The 26,921-nt window shown below is 35.3% G+C and overlaps 2 protein-coding genes across 3 annotated transcripts; both read right to left on the bottom strand.

The window, feature by feature from the left end:
- Positions 1 to 13,601: 13,601 nt before the first annotated feature.
- LOC122606711 (putative methylesterase 12, chloroplastic) lies at positions 13,602 to 26,681 on the bottom strand. Of its 2 annotated transcripts, none has more exons than XM_043779567.1 (5): positions 26,255 to 26,681; positions 24,186 to 24,425; positions 23,945 to 24,088; positions 23,216 to 23,350; positions 13,602 to 14,111 (listed from the first exon to the last, which is right to left on the bottom strand). In XM_043779567.1, the coding sequence occupies exons 1-5, from the start codon at positions 26,522 to 26,524 to the stop codon at positions 13,839 to 13,841; spliced, it is 1,062 nt and encodes a 353-aa protein (XP_043635502.1). In that variant the 5' UTR covers positions 26,525 to 26,681; the 3' UTR covers positions 13,602 to 13,838. The 2 variants fall into 2 exon arrangements, with proteins under 2 accessions (XP_043635502.1, XP_043635501.1); XM_043779566.1 differs by lacking the exon at positions 13,602 to 14,111 and adding an exon at positions 21,798 to 22,305 and having other exon boundaries at positions 26,255 to 26,679.
- Positions 16,172 to 18,354, bottom strand: LOC122606712 (40S ribosomal protein S21-2). The gene is made up of 4 exons (XM_043779568.1): positions 18,250 to 18,354; positions 17,685 to 17,761; positions 17,247 to 17,379; positions 16,172 to 16,422 (listed from the first exon to the last, which is right to left on the bottom strand). The coding sequence occupies exons 2-4, from the start codon at positions 17,732 to 17,734 to the stop codon at positions 16,360 to 16,362; spliced, it is 246 nt and encodes an 81-aa protein (XP_043635503.1). The 5' UTR covers positions 17,735 to 17,761; positions 18,250 to 18,354; the 3' UTR covers positions 16,172 to 16,359.
- Positions 26,682 to 26,921: the final 240 nt, after the last annotated feature.

Raw genomic sequence — 26,921 nt, forward strand, 5'->3', positions numbered from 1 at the left:
TATATAGAAGTAAAGTTGTTTACATCTGACCTGCTTCATACACCATCATGGACGGTATTAGAATTCATAACCCGTGAAAAACGTTATATCTTAAAATATCATTTCAGGTAATGTGTAAGTTTTTAAAATTCGAATTTTAAGACATCTTTGAACAAATACATAATGACAAGTCTATCTAGAAAAACAAATTAGTCAAACTGCTTGAAACATGTCTAATCTAATCTCATAATATCTAAACTAAAGGGAACCCGCGCAAAGCGACGATGGTTCGGTGGTGGCAACAGCGACTAGTAGTGATGACGGCAGCGATGACGGGTGGTGGCTCGACTTGCGACGGTGGTGGCGAAGGCGAGTAGTGTATGCTATTAATGTAAATGTAAGTGATGTAAAAAAACAGTGTATTATTTTATAAGTTGTGAATTATTTAACTAACCAAACATAATACGTAAAACCACTTGATCAACTAAGAAATTGGAAGATCATCACAATGTGAAACACCAATCTGTGTAAATGTTTTGAAGTATTTCGATAAATTTTCATATATGTCTAGCATGCCTGAGAATTTGACGTTTGTTGCAGTAACTAAAACATCTTTGACTTCATTTGTTAGGAAGACTAGCGGATTTTTCAAAATGAAAGTCGATTAGTTGTCAAACAAAAACTTTTGGGCGGAAGAATCATAAACTCAGCATTAACTCAGAATTAAGTATTGTTGTCATATCATAATTTGTTGGTACCATGTAACAATCATACATTTATTAACAAAATTTTTGAATAGCGTTACTTTTCGCTGTAATTTGAACTATTAAGGAATATATGTAAACATATTAGGGAATGTAAGATGTATATCATTTATAATCTCATACACTCGGGCAATGAAACGGATGCTATACCAATGTTTGTTTATAACTAGAAAAACTATTGACAAATTAACATGTACTCTCTAAACATTTTGTGATAATGACATAGATATAAATAAATATATATATAAAACAAAACAAAATATCGTGATTTCTAACATTACAGACCCTTAATATATCAACTCAAAGGAATCCTGTCTTGCTATGCGATTTGTGCGATCTCTAGCAAAATTTTGTGTATTGACTGTGGCTTAGAGAAGAACGGGCAATGGTCACTACCTTTAATCTTGAAAACGCCTTCGGGTGGGTTATCTCTCACAAGTTTTTCTTGAATGTCTGGAGAAAGGGCGTGATCTTCAAGTGTTTGAAAGTAGAACCTGCGGCCTGTTCCATATTTTCTTTGGATAGTGAGAGGTTCTGCATTATTGGTCCAAGTGGGATGGGTCTCATAGACACCATAGCTAGAGCAATATCCTGCAATAAGTCAATGATAGATCATGATGGACCAACCCATAGGATGGACATATATGTGTATATATACATATATATATACTTCAGTGTGCTTCCTTCATCCATTTTTGACATATATATACATATATATGTATATAAATATATATTTGTATATATGGTGAACATATATGTGTATGAGACTACTATTTGTATGTAGATATATTTGATGGCAACTACATCCCTTGCACTTCTCGTTTACTTTTCATAGAGTGTATGTGCACCCGTGATCAATTTAATTAGCTGCTTCACCGTACTACTTCGATTTGTCTTTCTTTTTTGTTACGTATATATCGTGCACACATGTATGTAGGAGATATTGAATAAAATTGCTTCATACAGCACCACACGTGTTTTTCGCAAGAGAAAAGTTTCTCTTTGACACTAATAGATTGTATAAATACTTATATTATTAACTTGCTATTTGTTACTTACAAAATTCATTAGGTACGTATTGTGTGAAGAGGGGAAGTACCCTCTTTTTGTTTTACTGGTCCACTTGGAACAAGTTTTATTTATACATTGCTTCTTGCAATTGCCTCAGCTTGTATGTATATATATGTTTGTTTTGATAAGAGTAAGGATACAATAATGATTTGAGTATGTCTTCCCATGTTTTGCTTTTGGTTCATCCAGGTGATACATACAGGTGGTTCGACTTGGTGAAGCAAGATGTCGAAAGATAACATGCGCTTAATGACTTCTATCCTTACCCGTGACACACTTCGCAAGTTTTGCAAAGAGTATGGTATTGATTCTTGTTATCACCCTACCGTACCTGCTGCTGATGCGACAATTAAGGACCGCCCAGCCGGTAAGATAGGTTTGTATACTCATTCGTTTGAGTGGGCTGGAGCGCGCATTCCGTTTACTCGATTTTTTCTTTTTGTTATCGAGTACTTTGGGCTACACATTAGCCAACTTGTTCCTCTTGGGGTTATAAAAGTGATTAACTTTGAAGTGGTGTGTCGCACTTTGGGTGGTTCGCCTACTCTCCCCTTGTTTCAGATGTTTTACAAGTTGGGACGAGCAGGGAACTGGTTTACTATTGAAAGAAAGAGAACTTCAGCACGTAATGGGGAGATAAACGATTGTATTTTGGGCGCCCCAACTTGCCTACGAGACTGGAAGGATTGGTTTTTTTGGGTTGATACAAGTGTAGCTCCTATTAAGATGGAGTGGCGGACCTCAACAAAGATGATTGAAAATATGCCAAGGGATGGAACATATCCGAATCTTTATCAGAAACTGATAGATCATCCTACAATGGTCCGTCCCTATCCTGAGCCCATTCTTCTTTTAGGTGGGATTAGCTGTCGTTGGACACAACCATCAGTACCCGTTATTTACTACTATGAAAATGGTAAATTCCTCTTAACTTGTTGTTATTGTTACTACCGTTGCCTTATAAGTACTTATATACTTTTTATCTAAGTAATTTTTTTTTTAGCTATCTCGCTCAAGGCGTATGTTAAACTTGAAGAAGACGACGAAGTTATTTTTGGAAACAGGGCCCTTCGTCCAGATGAACCTTCCTTGTTGGACCGAATTCCCAATGTCTTGGTTGCTCCATCCACCACGCTCATCTCTTTCCATCCTCCTACTATTTCGCCTCGGAGGAGGGTGATATCCACTGTTGTAGCAAAGAAGAAACGATATGCTGAACCTGAAAACCCTCTTGCCGCTGCTCTACTGCCTTCTAAAAAACAAAAATTGAATGTTTTGGCTAACAAAAAGGTTCAAAATCCTAAAAAGAAACTTATTGTTGCAGATGATGAATCTTCCAATGAGGATGTACCATTGGAACCGACTGGTTGTTCCAAAGCTGCTATGGTGGTTCCCTCGGGGGGTTATTCATCCGGGTCACCCTCCTCTAAACCCGTTTCGGGGGCTATTAACCGTTCTGATGGTGATTTTGCTAATAATGAAGAAGAGAACAAAGTAGAGTATTATGAGAGAAATGATTTTCATGAAAATGCTCCTCATGACTCTCACCATGTGACTATTCCGGATCATAGTAATCATGAAGACGGTTCAGCTGAAGTTAATGTGTATGAGGATGAACTAAAAGATGTTATTGAAAATGATGATGATGCACCCCTTGATGGGGATAGTGATGATGATAGTTTTGAGGTTGATCTGAATACTAAAGATGACATAGAAAGCAACTTTGTGGATGATAATGATACTGTATCAGAACCTTTAACTGAGGTTGATACCTCCACCTACAACAAGAGGTATGACCCTAGGTGGTGAGCTGAATCTGGTTCACTATATGTAGATCCTTCCCTATGTAAAGATGTTGTGGATCGGTTCGCTACTCCTGCAGAAGTGCATCGCTTACTTCGTACCAGCAATGCAGATCTTCAAGATGATGTGAATGTTCTTTTGGCTCAACTGAATGTTGTTGTTCCTGCTATGAGGCAGTGTTGGGAATCTTCAATTAATTCTTGCCAACGAAAACAACTTCATAATTGTCGGCTTCGCTCTAAGGTTTTGGTTCAAGAGGAAAAAATAAATGAACTAGAAAAGAATACCTCTTCTATTCATGATGATCGCATTAAGGAGCTCAAGGCCGACAAATCGCGTTTGAAAAAGAAACTCAAAAAGGTTAGATCTAAGCTCGAGGATATTACTTCTAATCCATCTTCTGCGGTTGATGCATCTTCCTCCGTCTTTGTTGGAAAACTTCAAAAGGATCTCGATGATGCTTGTTCTGAGTTAGTTAGGAAAGAGAAAGTATGGGAGTTGGAACGTGAAAAGTCGAATGCCTTGATTCATGAGCTCGAAGAAAAATGTTTTTTGTTAGAGAGGGAGCGTGATTCAGCGGATGAATGTAAGCGTTGGGTTTTTAGTGATGGGCTAGGTCTAGTGGAGGATCGAATGCGTAGAGCTCCGGAATTTGTTAAAGCATTGCAGTGTGTACAAGTAACCAGCAGTGCTTCGGGCTATCAAGATGGACTGAAAACAGGTTATCTTCAATCCTCTCTTCAAGTTAATATTTCAGATGCACCAGGGTATGATGTTGAAGCAACTGCTAAGTGTCAACGTGCTCTTCTTGACTTTAATTCGTTAAAGATGCCATGTGTAAAAAGAATGGCGACTCTTTCCGAGCTAGACTTGGACGCGCTTAAGCTTGGACTTTCTGACACCTTTGATGAGAAACTGTTCTCTGCTTCTTAAGTATTTCTTGTTTATTTGATCTGTATTTTGCTCATGCTTTTGGATGATCCATTTTCTTTACTCGTACTATTATTATTATGTTTAAACTTATGAATGGTAAACCCTTGTTGGCACCACATGGATGTTGCTCTTTCACTTGTATTTGCATCTACTTTTGGTATGAAGTATTACATTTATGTCTTGTTTGTTTCTTCATATGTTAATAACAAGTTCTAAGCTTCGCTTACTAAGCTGAAACGACTCGTTTCTTGTTTATTTCATTATTTGTCTTTCCAGGGCGTCCCCCGACTTTGTTATTCCATGGAACCTATTCTTTTCGTGATTCGAGGACGTTTCCTCTGAACCCGGAGTTAATTTGTGAGGTCACTCAACCTTGCGCCATCCCCTTAGGAGCAACCTGGCTCCATGGGATGAGACCATGAATTGGGGCGGTCTAACCCAAATGCAATATAGCATTATAGAAATGTGCTTAATTTCAAAGGAATTTTGAATTCCATAATGGCTATGATTGTGTATTTGGAATACTTAAACATGCAACATTTCATTACTTCAACAGAAAATACATAGTAGTAACATCGAATGAGGCAGTGCCTCGGCTATAACAAGTTACAAAAGATTGAGATGAAGCACTATAGCATACATTGATGTTTACTTAATACGACAGGAGCATCGAATGAGGCAATGCCTCGGCTATTGTAAACTACAAAAGATTCAAGTAAAGTTCCTAGCATATATCGATGTCCATTTCACATAATATATAAATCTAGAAATAGTACCTACGAAGATGCATCCCATTTTATGGTCGCGGAACAGGTTCCCCGTCGAGGTGAGCTAACTCGTATGAGCCGTTTTGGTGAGCTTTTGTTATTTCATATGGTCCTTCCCAAGAAGGGCCCATCTTTCCTTGGTCCTGCATCTTGCTTGCTTTGTTGTTCCGGAGCACGTAATCTCTTACCTTAAACCAACACGGTTTCACCCTTTTGTTGTAATACTTTTCCAACTCTTTTTTGTATTTGGCCCCTCTTATTGCCGCTATCTCCCTTCTTTCCTCAACAAGGTTCAAGTTCAATTTTAGCTCCTGCTCATTCGTTTCCTCATCCATCTCCTCCATTCGGAACGTTGGCATTCCAATTTCAGCTGGTATAACTGCTTCTGTCCCATACGTCAGACTGAAAGGAGTCATGCCATTGCTTGTTTTTTCCATTGTCCTATGTGCCCATAAAACATGAGACAATTGGTCAACCCAATCATCACCTTTTCTTCCTAACCTTTCCTTTATTCCTGTCACTATGCTCTTATTGATTCGCTCCACTTGGCCATTACTTTGTGGGTATGCTACTGATGCAAACACTTGCTTTACTTTTAGTTCTTGGCACCATGATTTGAAAGGATCATGAGCAAATTTCTTTCCATTATCTGTCACTATGACCCCTGGTAGTCCGAATCTGCATACTATTTGCTCCCATATAAACTTTTTGACTTGTGCCCCGGTGATCCTTGCCACTGGTTTTGCTTCCACCCATTTGGTGAAGTAATCTACTGCAACGATTAAAAACTTGGCTCCTCCGGTTCCTTTTGGGAATGTACCAACAATATCCATCCCCCATTTATAGAAGGGCCATGAGGAAGTTACCGGGACTAAGTTTTGTTTCGGCTTTCGAGGTACTGATGCATGCAACTGACATGCTTCACATTTGCGTATTTCATGTTCCACATCTCTGTACATACTTGGCCAGTAGTAGCCTAGATTCTCTATCTTTGCCACCACAGATCGTGGCCCGGCATGTAGCCCACAGGAGCCCATATGTACCTCTCTAATCACATAGTTTGCTTGGATTAGACCAACACACCTAAGCAGCGGACCCAAATAACTTTTGCGATACACGTTGCCTTGCATAACATACATTGGCGCTTTCATCCGGATTTTCCTTGCTTGTTCCTTGTCCTGCAGCAGCTTGTTGTCAAGTAAATACTCTTCTATTGGTGTCATCCAACTTGGTCCATCCTCTTGCACTATCGTGTTTGCTTCTGTTCCTCGTATGGAGCTCTGATCCAATACTTCTACCAAGATATCTTTTTGGAGGTGTGCAAATGTAAATGATGCAAGCTTACTAAGGGCGTCTGCTTTTTTGTTCTTGTTTCTAGGCACCTGCTTTATTGAAAACTTTTCGAATCGCCGTATCAGGGCTCTGGCTTGTTCTAAGTACAACTGCATATTTTCATCTTTTGCTTCATAAAGCCCATTAATCTGATTCGCCACTAGCTTCGAATCAACATACACCTTAATCTCTGGTACTTTCATTTGTTCCGCTATGCGAAGCCCTGATAGCAATGCTTCATACTCTGTTTCATTGTTTGTAACTGTGAAGTTAAAACGCAGTGCGTAAGTTAGTTCGTCTCCCTCTGGGCTGATCAACATCATCCTTGCACCGACACCTTCCACGCTTGACGCTTCATCTGAGTAAAGTTTCCATCTCCTCTTTGTCATTCCTTCTTTCATCTTCTTTGCCTCCTTCGACACCTCCATATTTGATGTTTGCCTTTTTCTTTTTCGTTCATTATCAAGTCTGCTTTCTAAGGACAAAGACGAGTGAGTCATCTCTGTGGTTTGTGGGATCTCTGCTAAAAAATTAGCCAATGTTTGTGCCTTCATGCTACTTCGAGTTTTGTACTCAATTTCGTGCTCTCCCAATTCAATGGCCCATTTTGCAAGCCTTCCAGAAATTTCGGGTCGATGTAACACTTGCTTTATAGGTAAGTCAGTCATGATGACAATCGGGTGAGCTTGAAAATATCTACGTAACCTTCTCGCTATCTTCTCCTTGTAACGTTCTACTGACAAAGTAAATTGGAATCTGCTTCTTTACTTGCTCAGCTAATAGAACATAGCTTATTGTTTCCGTGGATGCCGATAGGTACAACATCAACTTTTCTCCTGCCTTCGGAGCAGTAATCATGGGGAGGTTGGCCAACCTTTTCTTAATTTCAATGAAAGCTGCTTCAGCCTCGGTTGTCCATTCAAATTTGCTTTTACCTAAGCTTTGCTTCATCATTTTGAAAAAAGGTAATGATTGCTCCGCTGACACGGACAAGTATCTACTTAGTGCTGCCAAACGCCCGTTGAGGCGTTGTATGTCTTTTAAAGACTTTGGAGATGCCATCTTCCGTACCACTTGCACCTTGTCCGGATCGGCATTCAACCCTTCCTCCATCACTATATGGCCTAAAAACTTTCCTCTTGTTACGCTGAAGGAGCAGTTCTTCGGATTCAATTTCATATTCACACTTCTCAACCTTTGAAATGTTTCTTTAAGATCTTTCAACACATCCATTTCTTCCTTGCTCTTTATCACCGGATCATCTACATAGGCTTCAAGGTTCTTTCCAATTTGGCTTTTAAACACCCTATCGATCAATCGCTGGTATGTTGCTCCAGCATTCTTTAATCCGAAAGGCATTTTTTTATAGCAATATATGCCTTCGTTGGTGTAAAATGTTGTCTTGTCTTCGTATTCAACCACCATTTGGATCTGGTGGTATCCCTTGTATGCATCAAGGAAACTCTTCCACTTGTATCCTACAAGCGAATCTACCTTTAAGTCTATTTCTGGAAGTGGATAGCAATCCTTCGGACACGCTTTATTGAGGTCCTTGTAGTCTACACACATACGCCATGATCCATCTGACTTCTTTACCATTACTGGATTTGCTATCCAAGTTTGGTATCTTACTTCCCTCAGGATCCCTGCTTCAGCCAATGCCTTTACCTCTTCATCCATAGCGTTGGTCCTTTCCGGACCAACTACCCTTCTCTTTTGCCTTTTTGGTTCTATGCTAGGATGTATATTAAGACGATGTTCGATGATGCACCTTGGTATGCCTACCATATCCGATGGTGTCCATGTGAATATATCAAGGTTGGAACGGAGCAATGTTATAAGTTTTTTCTTGACAAAATTTGATAGTTCTCCTCCTATCGTCACCGGCTGCTCCGGATATCTTGGATTGATGATTACTTCTTCATCGCCTTCGTTCTTCTTTTTCATGAGTTCTCTTTGTGTGTATTCTGCAATCTGTTGGCATTTTTTCACCTTCGATACTTCCGCTTTGACAGTTGTGATGCCTGCTTTGGTTGGGAATTTCATTTCAGCGTGAAACGTTGAAGCAATTGCTCCAAGTTGATACATTCCCAGCCTTCCAATGATGAGGTTGTATCTGGAAGGGGAACGAACCACTAAGTCCATCATCACTGTTCTAGAAAATGGATATTCACCCAACGTCACCACTAACTTTACTTCTCCCAATGGCCATACCACTTCCCTAGCAAAACCAATAAGGGGAACAGTTGGTCTGATCATCCGTTCCCTTGTCTTCTGGGGGAGCTGTATGAAGCAGTGCTCATATATTACTTTTGCTGAGCTTCCTCCATCGATGTACATCCGATGTACTACTTGGTCTCCAATCATTCCTCGGATCACCATTAGATCTGCCGTAGGCACGACTAAACTTGCGGGTGCAAATGTGATAGGCTAGTTTGCCCAAGCTTCACTTGCCTCTTCTCTACTTCCATACTCTTGCCTTGTTAATCTTATTATCTGTACCTCTTTTCCTTTCCCTTTGTTGGTCCTATCATCTCTTGGCTGGTTTTTGTGAATTGTTGCTCCGTTTCTTATATCTTTAACCAAATGAGCCAGTTGGCCCGACTTGACTGCTTCTTCAATCTGTCACTTCAATTGGTAGCAATCGTTTGTGTAGTGCCCTTTTATCTCTATGGAACTTAGAAAACCTATTCGCGTTTCTCTTTTCTGGATTTCCTATCATAGGCGATGGGGCAACTAATGAAAATCTAGCATTTTCAGTTGCAAGAAGTTCTGATGGGGTTTTTGTTAATGCGGTGAAGACTTCATATTTCTTTGAGTTAACCAGAGCATATGGGGTTCTTGGTCTGTATTCTCCTGGCCTAATATCGTTGCTCCTTTTTTCACTTCCGTGAGGGCTGAACACCTTGCGGGGGTTAGGACGCCAACTTGTGTTACCCCCTCGCCTAAACGGTTGTCTCTTTTGAGCTGGTCCATCCAACCTGGCTGATGGTTCTTTGCCTCGTATGAATGCATTGGCCACTTCCATCATTTCTTGGACCGTTTTTGGAATGTTGGCATTTAATCTTTCCACCAACTGCTTTGACTTGATGCCAGAGACTCGCATTGTCTCATCTGCTCCCAATATTTGTAAGCTTTCAGTGTTGTATCTTTCCATGAACGCCCTTAAACTTTCATTCTCCCTTTGTATGATGTTGTGAACTTCTATTGGGCCTCGAGTATATCTTTTTTGCTGCATGAAGTTGGTCATGAATTTTAACCGAATTTCTTCAAAGTTGTCAATGCTTCTTTCTGGTAAGCTATCATACTATACTCTTGCTGCACCGGTCAATGTCTGAACAAACATGTGGCACCACACAGGCATGGACCACTGCTCCACCTCGGCTGCCCCAGCGAACAAACCAACATGATCATCTGGATCAGTTGTTCCATTATACATTTTCACATTGGGAAGCATTCTCACTTTTGGTGGGAACTTGAATGTAGCAATCCTCCTTGTAAACTTTGAGGCAACAAAAGGGCGATATGGGCGTGCTAGTTCTTCACTCTCGACATTAGGCATAGTGTAATACGCTGCATTGGTATGCTGGAACTGGGGACGGTACCCCGTTGTCGGGATAGGTCCCTCTGGACCTCTTGCATACATGTAGCTATTATTGGGTGTAATGTGGAAAGGCATAAAAGACATACTGATAGGATCTGTATAACTGTGGGTTAGTGGTGCTACGAAAGTTGAGTTTGCCCACCACTAGAGAGTTGAGGTCCACTTCCCACTACTTCGTACTCGTTGGTTCTGCTTTGTCCTACTGCAAATCCTTCATTCGAGAAATCCAACCTTATAGGTTGTCCTTGTCTTCTTTGTCGTGTACAATCATTCATCAAGGTGCTTAATACATCATAATGTTTTAGAACATATTCTGGTGATATTTCTTGTGGGGAATTACGAATGTTGTTATTGGGTGTTTCCATATCTTTAGTCGTGTCAGAACTTGAGATTACGACCTCAAAGAGTGACATGATCTGCGTTAAAAACTAACCAAATTAGCATAAAGTATCGACATTAACTGGGTTAAACAGGTTAATAGTGACCCAAAGTCTACTCTTTACAAATTAGCTTCTTAATCAATTTATTTAAATTAACATTGTAACATTATTGCATTTTGTACATATAAAACGTATAGACCTTTTTACACAAAGTAAATAAACAGCAAAGATAACATTAACAAGCTGACAAACATAAAACATATATAACACAAACTGTTTCAAACCAAACCCTTGCGTAACCTAAACAACCCAAAATCTTGTTACCCATACTAAGTAGCATTACAATATCAAAGACGAAAGAATTAACTACTATTATATGCATTCCGTCGAATTAATTCTAAAATTTCTATATTGACATTGCAATAATGTTTTATTTTGAATTCTACTAAAGGCATAGACTTTTTTATAAAAAGTAAATAAACAACACAAATAACATTTACAACTCGAAAGCAAAAGAATACATACAACACAAACCGTTAAACCCCTTGCGCAACCTAGAAAACCCAACATCTTGCTACCCATACTAAGTAGCATATATGATCAACTCTACACTCTATCAAAAGCAGGAGAATTAACTACTATTAGACGCGTTCTGTCAAAGAAAAGACGAAGATACGAACCTGAACTCTCACAAAACCACATAGAGCAAAGGTAGAGAACTGCCCAGTGTATCGCCCAGATTCGTCCAAATGACCAACATTAATTTGAACTGAAGCATGATCTTTGGAGGTGATCAACCGGTTAGTGGCAGAGCTGTAGATAAATACAGTGATATTAACTCAACACATCAACTGTTTATATATGTACATTGATAATGTAAACAACAGATAATTAACGGCATATACTACTTTCTGGGGATATACAAGTCCATGTTTAGTCCTTCCTCATTCTGCATGTTTACGGATTTTTTGAATAACAAATACTGTGAAACAAAAAACCAAAAAAATATGATGTGGCAACCATTAAAAAAAAATAAAAATTTTGGCACTAACAAATATATGATCACCCAAAACATGAAATATAGTATCAATCAAGTGCTCCTATTTTATAAAGTAAATTGATAAAAAAAAAAAAAAAGATTAACTAAAAAAATAAACACAATTGTGTTCGATATAACCTCAAACAATAATTACTAGAACTGAAATTCCATTACAAAAGCTAATAAATATATGATAATATCCAACATAGAAAATTAAAAAAATATGATCACCCAAAAGGCCAAAACTAAAAATATAATATCATCAAGTACTTAAAAAACTTCTTTTTTTTTAGAACGGCACTTAAAAAAAAATAGTTAAATATATTCAAAAGTGTGTTCAATATAACCTCAAACAATAATTCGTAAAACTGAAATTTCATTACAAAAACTAATAAATATATGATGATATCAAACAAATAGAATTTAAAACAACATTTTATTCACAATATGATCACCTAAAATAGTAATCAAAAAAGCATTTTACAATCTTGTTAAGAACCCACATATTCACATTAGTTTTTAAATGAAATTACATTAATTACTCAAGAAAAAAAACAAAACACAACCATATTACATTAATTACTCAAGAAAAAAAACAAAACAAAACCATAACATATATATACATCAACATATGATTTAGTTGTGTAAAAAAGGGGGGTGTTTAATTAACAGGAAAAAAACCCTAAGATAATGTTTTAGAATGTCTGAGAGCTGCTGCTGCGTTGACTGCAATGAGGCGTATAGAAAATGGAATACAAAGACATTCACATAAAACCCTAGTAAAGAGTAAAACCAGGCCCTTTGAGTTGTTGTCTTGTTTGCAATATGGGCCTATACAAATGTGTGAAGATTAGTTAATTGGGCCTTTCTCTATTTTATTATTTAAATCTATTTATTTTTCTTGAAAAAAAAAGAAATTATCTAGATGACTAGATGTGAGTTTGTATTTAAAATGTGTTATTCATATGTGAAAATAAATCCTAGTTAATTATGCATTTGATCAATAATCATATTTAAGTATGTAAAATAACAAGACTTGTATCAATTAGTTTTCATTTTTATCTACAAGGACTGAAGTTAAATGTTCGATCTTTGCATTTTATATAGAAGTAAAGTTCTTTACATCTGAACCTGCTTCATACACCGTCATGAACGGTATTAGAATTCCTAACCCGTAAAAAACAGTATATCTTAAAATATCATTTCAGGTAATGTGTAAGTTTTTAAAATTCGAATTTTAAGATATCTTCGAACAAATACATAATGACAAGTCTATCTAGAAAAACAAATTAGTCAAACTGCTTGAAACATGTCTAATCTAATCTCATAATATCTAAACTAAAGGGAACCCGCGCAAAGCGACGATGGTTCGGTGGTGGCAGCAGCGACTAGTAGTGATGACGGGAGCGATGACGGGTGGTGGCTCGACTTGCGACGGTGGTGGCGAAGGCGCGTAGTGTATGCTATTGATATAAATGTTAGTGATGTAAAAAAGACAGTGTATTATTTTATAAGTTGTGAATTATCTAACTAACCAAGCATAATACGTAAAACCACTTGATCTACTAAGAAATTGGAAGATCATCACAACGTGAAACGCCAATCTGTGTAAATGTTTTGAAGTATTTCGATAAATTTTCATATACGTCTAGCATGCCTGAGAATTTGACGTTTGTTGCAGTAACTAAAACATCTTTGACTTCATTTGTTAGGAAGACTAGCGGATTTTTCAAAATGAAAGTCGATTAGTTGTCAAACAAAAACTTTTGGGCGGAAGAATCATAAACTCAGCATTAACTCAGAATTGAGTATTGTTGTCGTATCATAATTTGTTGGTACCATGTAACAATCATACATTTATTATCAAAATTTTTGAATAGTGTTACTTTTGGCTGTAATTTGAACTATTAAGGAATATATGTAAACATATTAGGGAATGTAAGATGTATATCATTTATAATCTCATACACTCGGGCAATGAAACGGATGCTATACCAATGTTTGTTTATAACCAGAAAAACTATTGACAAATTAACATGTACTCTCTAAACATTTTGTGATAATGACATAGATATAACTAAATATATATATATAAAACAAAACAAAATATCGTGATTTCTAACATTACAGAACCTTAATATATCAACTCAAAGGAATCCCGTCTTGCTATGCGATTTGTGCGATCTCTAGCAAAATTTTGTGTAATGACTGTGGCTTAGAGAAGAACGGGCAATGGTCACTACCTTTAATCTTGAAAACGCCTTCGGGTGGGTTATCTCTCACAAGTTTTTCTTGAATGTCTGGAGAAAGGGCGTGATCTTCAAGTGTTTGAATGTAGAACCTGCGGCATGTTCCATATTTTTCTTTGGATAGTGAGAGGTTCTGCATTATTGGTCCAAGTGGGATGGGTCTCACAGACACCATAGCTAGAGCAATATCCTGCAATAAGTCAACAACCAGTGTCATGAAAAAATCAACATTTCATATGATGCTACTACTATAGGTGGCATGCAATGCCATTTTATATTTATAGGCCGATTTGGGTTAAAGTTTTTAGTTTCAGAATTATTTGAAGCAATCAGATGAGTGTGAACTTTGATGTCTTATTTGAAAAAAAAAAAACAAAAACAAATAATTGTTATGAACTTAAAGTCAAATGTGGGTTTATAAAGCACGATCTACAGAAGAAGTCAAATAACACAAAAAATACCCCACAAAAGCCCAAATATAACAAAGTTGTATTCTATTTCTGTTATGTTTAAGTTTCATAGATTGTGAATTTGTGATATAATGTGGTATGATTTGTTATCTTTGATATCTTGTATTCTTGATATAGTATTTGTTTCTACTACATTAATCACATATACAAAACAACTTGTCTATTGTATGATACTAGAGTACAGGACCACGCGGAGAAATGTGACAACACTAGACATGACTTGAGAACTCAAGCAACTTCATTCTATTCGAGACGAACAATCATACACCATGGCATCAAATAAGACATTCGTCAAGGTTAAACGGACACGTATACAAGTTATCTGGCTTTCGTACTATCACTAGTACGGTAATGGGCCCCACCAGGCGACGAGTTGCACCTCTTGTTACGCGTTGTGGCCTTGTGGGCACGGTTATAATTTTCAGCAGTCACGATAACAACTCGTCATATATGGGATTAAGACATCTACGGATGTACGATCATCTTAGTAACTGTATATAGTAATAGCTATATAAAACTACATGAACCAAAAAAACATAGAATTTCAAATAGGAGCATGAGGCTTAATTGTGTTTATGTATATAATTTGAAGGGTAGAGTTGTAAGCTTTTTAAAACCATTTTGAGATAGTTGCAAAGATGTATGATGTGGTTAAAAGCACCGATGTTAACCCTTTCATCAAATGCATAAAATAATGTTTAGCTCTTTGTGCTTGTGATTTTGAAAAGTTTAAAACTACACAAAGAAGATTGATTTATGACTTAAAGTCAAATTTGGGGTTTGGTGGATAATAATATGTCAAAAAGCACGTTTATTAAACCAAAAGGTTCAAAATAGTTGTATATCACATATGATCAAAAGAACACTTTATGAGCTAATGTAAAGCTCTAATCAAGTAATTTCTTATGACGAAAATAGTTTATATCGAAAACCATACAATATCTAATAAAAATACATGAAAAAATATATATATTACAAGAAGGATTCGTGTAAATGTACATAGTCCTCTTTTCTAGACGTTTCTACATAAATAGTTTATGTCGAAATGCATGCAAAATTAAGAATCATTTTGGTGTAGATTCAATCAAGTCGGTACAGTATGCATTGAAGTCAAAGATGTTAACAGTGGTTATTAAAGATCGCGCATAAAAGTCAAGGAAAGGTAGAGAGTCAAACAATATGAAATTAGCAATGGACTTGTGACACTTAACCTTTTATTTTAGTGCGATTCATTTTAAATAACACAAGTTGATTGACTTTTTCACATCACATAACCTCAATATTAAAGTTTGTTTAACCACTCAAACAGAACTTGTCTTATTTAGAGAAGACAAATGATACCTAGTCCTAAAATAAGCATTTAAGGAAGGGAAATGATCAATCTTTTTAAATAAATGTCTTGAAAAATCAACCTAACCATAAAACAATGAAAATTGGTAAAATCAAAAGAATAAAATTAAGAAACGAAATCAAAATTCTTAGGAACAGGGACGTTTTAAAGGATACTAAAATGTATACTAACCGAGACCCAAATCATTTCAACTCAAACTTCTGATGAACCATTTCCATAGTCTGATAGCAGTTATGAATCCCATTTAGTCAATACATTTTATGTTGAAAAGCTTTTCGATTGAAAATAACACATCTCAGGGCTTATAAACACATCTATTGCAGTTATCAAGCGAAAATAGTATGTATATATATATATATATACCTCAGCAGTTCTGTGTAGTTTAATCATCCCATGGCATTTAAAAACGTTGGAGCTAAAAACAAAGCATTTAAGAAAACTTTAAGGTTGCTCACAAAATATCTAAATCGATACGGTTCAAATTTAGATGCACCATTTTACAATCCCAGATAGAAATTAAACCATGTCAAGAAAGATGACAGGAAGAAATTCACCAAGTAACATTCAACATTGTCCCAAATTGGAAAGGCTTTCCAAAGAACACAATCTGGTAGAATCTACTGGCGGGCCTCAACCTTCTTCTTTTGCCACAGCCTATCAAGTGCACTGTCGGCATCACCCTACACAAAGGTTCGCACAAACTAAAATCAGTACCCATCTCTATTTCCATTGAATTTAAAAATAATAACAAGTGAAGCAGATACTAAGCGGCAGAAGTGGCAACCCTAACCAATTTACAAAAAAGTGTCGACTTGAACTGTGTTAGACAGGTTAACAGCCATCCAACGAGTTAGCTTCTTAATCTATTTCAATTTTAAAACTTAAACTATCATTGTTATAATAAAGCAGATAACATTAACAAGTCGCCAAACAAAACATACATATTACACAAACCGTTTCAAACCAAACCCCTTGCACAACCTAAACAACCCAACATCTTGTTACCTATACTAAGTAGCATATCTGATCAACTCTACACTCTTATCAAAAACTAGAATCAGTACCGCTCTCTACTCTCATTGTATGTAAAGATAATAACAAATGAAGCAGATACTAACTGGCAGAAGTGTGAAAACTCACCAAATTACAAAAAAGTGTCAAGTAACAGTCATATATAATCTACTTTTTACGAGTTAGCTTCTTAATCAATTTTAAAATTTAAAACATGAACTAAAAAAGTGATGTATTGTATTATGAAACGTATTTACGGTATGACCCTTTTTTATACGAAGTAAATAAACAGCATAGATAACATTAACAAGTCGACAAACAAAAAATACATATAACACAAACCATTTCAAACCAAACCCCTTGCGCCACCTAAGCAACCAAACATCTTGGTACCTATACTAAGTAGCATATGTTGTAAACTCTACACCATCTGAAACAAGATTATTAACTACTATTGCACGCGTTCTGTTAAAAAAAAGGCGATGATACTAACCTGAGCTCTCACAAAACCACATAGAGCAAAGGTAGAGAACTGCCCAGTGTATCGCCCAGATTCATCCAAATGACCAACATTAATTTGAACGGAAGCATGATCTTTGGAGGTGATCAACCGGTTAGTGGCAGAGCTGCATATTAATAGACCAATACTTTATCAACCTATTAACCTAAACATGTTGTTACATATATAACACAAGTTTAAAACTATTGTATGTGTGTTTGGCTTAGCTTATATTCTATATGAAGCTTTCAAAGGAAATCCCTTCAATATTGCAATAGAAGCTAAAAAAGCATCATAAAGTAATCAAAAACAGCCAACATATAAGCTTAAAAGCTCACCCAAACACCTAACTTAGCTTATTTAAAACAAATTAAGTCATAAAAGCTATATAAAACTTACAAAAAAAAAAAACTAAAACTAAAACAAACATACCACTTTCTGGGGATATACAAGTCCATATTTTGTCCTTCCTCATTCTGCATGTTTGCTGATTTTTCAAATAACAAATACTGTAAAACAAAAAAAACCCAAAAAAATGTGATGTTATGGCAAATATTCAAAATAAAAAAACTTGGCACTAACAAATATATGATCACCCAAAACATAATATATAGTATCAATCAAGTAATTAACAAACTTAAATGGATGAAAAAAAAAAAGAAGAAGCATATTAACTAAAACATAATCACAATTGTGTACAATATATATATATATAACACCTCAAACAATAATTAAAATTTTATTACAAAAACAAATAAATATATGATGATATCAAACAAATAGATTACTAATATTTTAAAACAACATTTTATTCACAATATGATCAAAAAAACAGACCATTTCACAATATTTTTAAAAACCTTTTTTATTGAGAATTTAGGGTTAAGCTACATTAACTAATCAAGAAAAAAAAACAAAACCATAACATATACATACATTAAAATATGGTTTATTTATTTATGTAAAAAAAGGGGGTTTTAAGGAACAGAAAACAAACCTAAGAAAATGTTTTAGAATGGCTGAGAGCTGCTCGTGCGTTCTGCAATGAGGAGGCGTATGAAAATAGAGAGAGATACACGTAAACCCTAAAAAGTAAAACCTTGCTCTTTGGGCTATTGTTTGAAATATGGGCCTATATGACTTATTTAATTGGGCCTTTCGCTATTTTAATACTCATTTAATCTATTGTTTGAAATCTTAGTTATTTGTTATTTGACAAATAACGATTTCGATTCCGAAAAACATCTGGAGCTACAGAGATCCCATCGAGAAAATTCAAGGTCCGTTGGAATTTGGAAAGACTATTTTTCCTCCAGAGGTTAGGCTCTTTGTAACAAACAAGAAAGTATTAAGTTACACTAACATTTATTGAGGCGAGGAACAGAGAAAAGCGCCAAATGTGGATGAAATATTCACAAATCATGCGGGACCTTGAAAAGTTCGGATGTCGGTTAGGACCCTTTCCGTTTGTGGAATGTTGCAGTGGGTGTCAAGTCCATCGAAGGCCGTTCTTTTACCGTTGCCAGGGGGTGTTTTTTTTTTTTACGTTGCATTAACATTATTGTTAGTACTTTGGTCATTTGATGTACCATAGCAATGACTTCGAAAAAATGACAATTATAAGAAAAATTCTTGTAAATTGTGGGATAGAATTAATAAATTCAAAAATAAATTACAAGAAGGATTTGTGTAAATGTGCTTGATCCTCTTTTGTAGAACAGATAGTGTATATATCGAAATGCATGGAGTTTGGTGTAGATTCAATGAAATCAAGAAAAAGAAGAAAGCCAAACAATCTGAAATCAGGAATGGACTTGTGACATAGCCTACGATCCACATTAAATAACATACAACACAAATTGATTGACTTTTGCATATAAGTGGTCTCAAATCAATTGCTTTCTAATTAGAATGTTCTAAACAAACGTTGAACGACAACCAATTATTTTGATCGAAACCCATATCATTTTACCTCCAACTTCTAATGACCCATTTTCCTGTCTGGTAAGAGTTGTGACAACAATCCCATTAACATTAATGCCGTAGTTTTGTCAGCACATCTCATTGCAGTTATCAAGCAAAAATAGCAAATATACTACCCTCATGCTTTAATCATCATAATGCATCTTAAAACATCAAAGCTCAAAACAAAGCATTAAAAAAGACTTTACGGTTGCTCACAAACTAACCGATACGATTGAAAATTGATGCACCATTTTACAATCCCAAATAGTAATAAAACCATCTCTAGAAATATGACAGAAAGAAATTCACCACATAAATTTCAACATTGTCTTGGATTAAGATGGTCTTCCGTAGAACACAATCCAGCAAAATCTATTGGCGCGCCTCAGTTTTCTTCTTTTGCCACAGCCTATCAAGTGCACTGTCAGCATCACCCTGCACCGAGGTTAGCATAAACTGAAATTAGTATCGTAAAGATAATAACATATGAACCAGATACTAAAAAGAGTGACATGATCAAAGTAAAAAAACTAACCAATTTACCATAAAGTATCGACATGAGCTGGGTTAAACAGGTTAATCGTGATCCAAAGTCTACTCTTAAGTCTTGACAGTTAGCTTCTTAATCAATTTAACATTTAAATTAACATTGTGACATTATTGTAATTTTTTTTATCATATTTATGGTATAGACCTTTTTAAACAAAGTAAATAAACAGCAGAGATAACATTAACAAGTTGACAAACAAAAAACACATATAACACAAACCGTTTCAAAACAAATCGCTTGCGCAACCTAAATAACTCAACATCTTGTTACCCATACTAAGTAGCATATCTGATCAACTCTACACTATCAAAAACGAAAAGATTAACTACTTTTATATGTGTTCCGTCATTTTAATTCTAAATTTCTATATTGACATTGTAATATTGTAGTATTTTGAATCATACTTAAGGCATAGACTTTTTTATACAAAGTAAATAAACAACACAGATAACATTTACAGCTCATAAGAGAAAAAATACATACAACACAAACCGTTAAACTCCTTGCGCAACCTAGAAAACCCAACATCTTGCTACCCATACTAAGTAGCATATATGATCAACTCTACACTCTATCAAAAACAAGAGAATTAACTACTATTACACGCGTTCTGTCAAAGAAAAGACGAAGATACTAACCTGAGCTCTCACAAAACCACATAGAGCAAAGGTAGAGAACGGCCCAGTGTATCGCCCAGATTCATCCAAATGACCAACATTAATTTGAACTGAAGCATGATCTTTGGAGGTGATCAACCGGTTAGTGGCAGAGCTGCAGATAAATACAGTGATATTAACTCAACACATCAACTGTTTACATATGCACATTGATAATGTAAACAACAGATAATTAACGGAATACAGAGACATTCACATAAAACCCTAGTAATAAGTAAAACCAGGCCCTTTGGGTTATTGTCTTGTTTGCAATATGGGCCTATACAAATGTGTGAAGATTAGTTAATTGGGTCTTTCTCTATTTTATTATTTAAATCTATTTATTTTTCTTGGAAAAAAGAGAAATTATCTAGATGACTAGATGTGAGTTTGTATTTAAAATGTGTTATTCATATGTGAACATAAATCCTAGTTAATTATGCATTTGATCAATAATCATATTTAAGTATGTAAAATAACAAGACTTGTATCAATTAGTTTTCATTTTTATTTACAGGGACAGAAGTTAAAAGTTCGAACTTTACATTTTATATAGAAGTAAAGTTGTTTACATCTAAACTGCTTCATACATCGTCATAGACGCTATTAGAATTCATAACCCGTGAAAAACAGTATATCTTAAAATATCATTTCAGGTAATGTGTAAGTTTTTAAAATTCGAATTTTAAGACATCTTCGAACAAATACATAATGACAAGTCTATCTAGAAAAACAAATTAGTGAAACTTGAGACATGTCTAATCTAATCTCATAATATCTAAACTAAAGGGAACCCGTGCAAAGCGATGATGGTTCGGTGGTGGCAGCAGCGACTAGTTGTGATGACGGCAGCGATGACGGGTGGCGGCTCGACTTGCAACGGTAGTGGCGAAGGCGAGTAGTGTATGCTACTGATGTAAATGTAAGTGATGTAAAAAAGACAGTATATTATTTTATAAGTTGTGAATTATTTAACTAACCAAGCATAATACGTAAAACCACTTGATCAACTAAGAAATTGGAAGATCATCATAACGTGAAACGCCAATCTGTGTAAATGTTTTGAAGTATTTCGATAAATTTTCATATACGTCTAGCATGCCTGAGAATTTGACGTTTGTTGCAGTAACTAAAACATCTTTGACTTCATTTGTTAGGAAGACTAGCGGATTTTTCAAAATGAAAGTCGATTAGTTGTCAAACAAAAACTTTTGGGCAGAAGAATCATAAACTCAGCATTAACTCAGAATTGGGTATTGTTGTCATATCATAATTTGTTGGTACCATGTTACAATCATACATTTATTATCAAAATTTTTGAATGGTGTTACTTTTGGCTGTAATTTGAACTATTAAGAAATATATGTAAACATATTAGAGAATGTAAGATGTATATCATTTATAATCTCATACACTCGAGCAATGAAACGGATGCTATACCAATGTTTGTTTATAACCAGAAAAATTATGAACAAATTAACATGTACTCTCTAAACATTTTGTGATAATGACATAGATATAAATAAATATATATATAAAACAAAACAAAATATCGTGATCTCTAACATTACAGACCCTTAATATATCAACTGAAAGGAATCCCGTCTTGCTATGCGATTTGTGCGATCTCTAGCAAAATTTTGTGTAATGACTGTGGCTTAGAGAAGAACGGGCAATGGTCACTACCTTTAATCTTGAAAACGCCTTCGGGTGGGTTATCTCTCACAAGTTTTTCTTGAATATCTGGAGAAAGGGCGTGATCTTCAAGTGTTTGAATGTAGAACCTGCGGCCTGTTCCATATTTTTCTTTGGATAGTGAGAGGTTCTGCATTATTGGTCCAAGTGGAATGGGTCTCACAGACACCATAGCTAGAGCAATATCCTGCAATAAGTCAACAACCAGTGTCATGAAAAAATCAACATTTCATATGATGCTACTACTATAGGTGGCATGCAATGCCATTTTATATTTATAGGCCGATTTGGGTTAGGGACTAGGGTTTATCCTTAACGGGTTGTATAGCTTGAATCGATAAACTTATCAAATATTTCAGGAAAACGAGTCAAACATGTGAAAGTCATCCGAAGTATATTTTCAATGCTTACATTCTCCTAATCATTTTGTTTAAGAAAATAAATTACCACTATATAATTATGTAATAAAAACCTAATGCACTAAGCACTATGCTAGTAGAACTATTTATTAACTTTGGACAATATATATGTGGGTTAACACAACCCAGCCAAACTTGTTACAAATAACCCATTTCAACCACAACCAAGTAAACATGTTACCCAGCTGGCCCATTTTGCACCTTTACTAGTTGGCTTAACATGTTTAAAGTTGTGGTTCAACTAGTGGACCCTATTTATTGTGTGGAACTGTTCCGTGCAAACACCGCAGGTCATCCAATGCCTATTAACTGAAAGACCTAATGTACACTTACAACACAAAGATTGTGGATTTGCTAATTACAAGGAACGTCTGTACTAGTTGAGTGGAAATGATAGACACCACTACATTCAAATTTCAAATACATACATATTGAGTGGAACTTACATCATATTAGTCACATCTACATCCGAGATCTAGATGGGACGAGAATTTCAAGATTATACTGTACAATTATCTTGATTGAATTAATCTGTTTCTCAACAACTTCATTTTAGAGGGTTCCTGCTAATGTTTATATTCCAATCTCTATAGTTGCCGTTAGATAAATGCATAAATGTATTGGTGGCAGTAAAGTAACTTAATGAAAAATATAGCATTCTGCAGTAAGAAAAACTACCTTTGCTGGAGACTGATTAAAATATAATCCACGCATCTGTTGCTTCTCGAACATAAATCCAGTTGCAGGATTGTCTTTCCCATTTCCGTGTATTAGAAACTTAGATTCCTTCATAAAGAGTTCTGAAGATCCAAGCTGGGAAAAGAAAATTTGTATAAGATTAATCAAGCATGAAAATTAAAGTTTTTCTGCATCCATAAAGACCCAGACTATGACGTTTGAGGTTAAATGAACTACGTTTTAACTTCAAATCCATTTCTTAGAGCTTAAGCAACCTTTTAACGGCATTATGGCAATAACTAGAATCACTACGAATTCCATTATCCCACAAGTAAGTTACAGCTTCAGTTTAACAGAAGTTAGCAAGAGATAGAAATTTCAACCATTTACTCATGGATAGATAAACTTGGCTAATCGGGTAAGTTTTTATCTCAAGGGGATCAAATCATAAGCTAGATAGAAAAACAACGGGTTGAAAGATTGTATTTAAGTTCACACAACCACCTAAATAGGTCCATAAAAAGGAAACTGGATTATAACTGTAGAATAACAGTTTTTAAAATTTAGATAATGCATTTTAAAATGTAGAAAAAAAGTGTTTACATGTCAGCCCAATTGACCTGCTCTGCTTTGACCAGTATTAAATCACTCATTTTACTTTTGACCCATCACACAACCTGTTCATTTTTGCCAACTCTACATTATGTGTTATATGGATAAATTGAATACCTGTTCAGCAAAAACGTCAAAGGCCTTCTGCCCATCAGCTACCATTGTACCACATAAAAAGACTGCTTTGGAAATCTTTTGTTGAAAATGCTCCAATGCATACGAAACGCAAGCCCCTCCGATACTGTGTCCAACCAAGATTACCTAAAAAAATTCAAAAACTATATAAGACCCATTTGATCTGCAAGACCAAAACGAACAATCCTATGATCATCAACATAAAGAGAGAAATATATATTACCTTTTCATCTTCTGGTAGGTTTTGCAAGTAATCGGTCAGTGGCTTCGAATAGTCTTCCAATGTGGTGATGTGGTTGGTGTCCTTCAAATCAATACCAGATCCAGTAAGATCTAAGGCAGTTGGAACCATTCCCGACTCCTCTAACAAAGCAATAGTTTTGTACCAACACCATGCTCCGAATCCTTCTCCATGTATCAATACAACCTTCTTGGTTTCCAAATTTTCCAAGAATTCCAGTGACTGAATATAAAAAAAATTAGAAAAAAATGTCAGAGAATGGATTAGTAGAAGAACAACACGCTGATAACACCGTTAACCATTCTTTCCCTGTTGGCTACTGAATGAAAACATTATTCAACTTTAGATGGTGTTTGGATTTGCATTTTGAGAGCGATAATGTGCTAATAACTAGTTGTAAAAAATGAGCAGCAGTAGATAGTGTTAAGATGTGAATTTGTTGTTAAAGTTGTGGTGATCAGATTCTAGCATTTGAGATATTAGTACATAACGTTACCAAAAGAACATTCTTGTGAAAAACAGATAGATATCTTGTGAGATAATAGTATAAGTGGTATTGATAGTATTCATAATCGGTTATGTTGCAGATACGAAACTCATTAGCCATAAATAATAATCTGATTCCTAAATTAGGACCTAAAACATTAAGATTAGATATGATTTTGGTTATTATCTTCAACTGTTTTGTAACATAAATAACATGAAAATAGTTTACTCAGACTACATGTCAAATAAATATATCACCAATTTCAAATCACGAATACAAGCACCGTTGTCATCAGGAAGTTCAAGTATAGTGCACAAAAGCTTCATAATTGTAATATCAAGATGATGTAAGGATGATGGGAATGTCTTCTTGGCTTATTGCCATATATGCTTACGAGCTAACTCAAAGGAGATGACTCGTACACCAAAAATGTTGATGTAGACGCCAAAACTATACATTTAATGTGTTATATCATATTTATTAAGCAGGAAGATATTTTGGTGTATGCATCAACAGTTTTGGTGTAGGTATGATTGCAGGAATCACTACATATCAACTTATGAAGGCGAGGACCATATATAATACACGTATATTCATAGAGAAACACAGAAAAACCACATATAACTCCATATTTACAATGAAAGCTTGTGACTATCACACAAACTACCCATAGAATCATGTCATGTCGTAAATGTTGCCATTGCCAATCACCACAGTATCCACATGAATGCTCGTAACCAATAGCAGGGCAACTAAATCTACTTAGGGGGGAACATATAGAAATTATTATAAATTCTTCCGCTTGTATAATATAGAAACTTATACCCACCCTTACCCAACTCCTTCCAAATTGACAAACATCAACACTAGCGTCTAGCGAAGATATCTAAAAAATAACGCAAATACAATAAGATCATGAAAAAACATGTAAACATTGATCACTTTAAGTACTATAATCTAAAAATGAATGTGTCACTGCAAATCTATAAAAGTTTCCTTTAAAAAACAAATCCACTGTATAAATCCTAAGATCCCTAAAAAGGTACATCCTGAAATAGTCAACGCTACAAAAAAGCTACATAATCATCACCATACTCCACAACAAATCACCCTTTTTAGCCTATCAAGAAATCCCAGCAACCAAATCAAAAGAAAGTTATCAAATTTCAATTTTTAATTAACACCCCTTTTCACCAAATTAATCATATTATACCCACAAAACTTTAATACCAAAAAGCAACAAACTTTAGTTTACAATTTAAATTCAAGAAACCTATTTTTTCACTGTTTAGTGTCAAATAAAAAGTTACCAAAACTCTCCTTTTTTACCACCCCTTTTCACCAAATTAATCAAACTAAAAAACCCACAAAACAAAAACCAAAAAAGCAACAAACTTTGACTAAATTTCATGATTCAGGAAACCTGTTTTTACATGGTTATGAAAAAAATTACCAAATTTCACTTTTTTTCAACACCCTTTTCACCAATTTAATCAAATATAAAAAACCACAAACAAAATTCCAAAAAAGCAGCAAACTTTAGTAAAAGAAATTATAAAAAGACCTGTTTTTGCTGTTTAGGATTATTAGTCAACGGTTGATCGGAAACTGGGTTATTCCGGCGCCGGGAACTAGTGGATCCAATCCGGCGAGACATTGAGCCACCATTTTCAAATCTTTGAGATTGTTGATGATGCTGAATAGCTAACGATAAAGCTTGCATATGTAATATTTCTTCATCTGTTTGTATCTTTTTCTTATTTCCACCCCCAAATCTTCTACTACTTTTTGACCCAATATTATTTTTTGTTTTACAGCTGAATTTATTTCCCATATTATTGTTGTTACCAGATTTTTAAAATTAATTTTTGGTATTGGAATTGAAAGGATTTTAAGATGTGGGTTGAGTTTAGAATTGAGTAATTTCAGCTGGTGAAGTTGAAATAGTAAGTTGTATGTATATGTTGTATGTATATGTGTTTGTGTGAGTAGGGAGAGATTAGGTGAAGTAGAGAATTTAATAGTAGAGCTGAAATTGTGACTCAATTAATATTGGTTTTGTTTTTTTCACTGTTTTTACTTGTTACACTGAATTCTTTGTCTTTTGTTTTTTTTAATAAAAAAGTAGCATATTAAAAAGGGGGAATATAGAATATGGATTGCTACTTTATAACTTTTTATTACATTACATTACAATATGGGACATATTTTATTTTTGGATTTTGGGTGTA

This window comes from Erigeron canadensis, chromosome 7, assembly GCF_010389155.1.
Source record: "Erigeron canadensis isolate Cc75 chromosome 7, C_canadensis_v1, whole genome shotgun sequence".
Taxonomy (NCBI): domain Eukaryota; kingdom Viridiplantae; phylum Streptophyta; class Magnoliopsida; order Asterales; family Asteraceae; genus Erigeron; species Erigeron canadensis.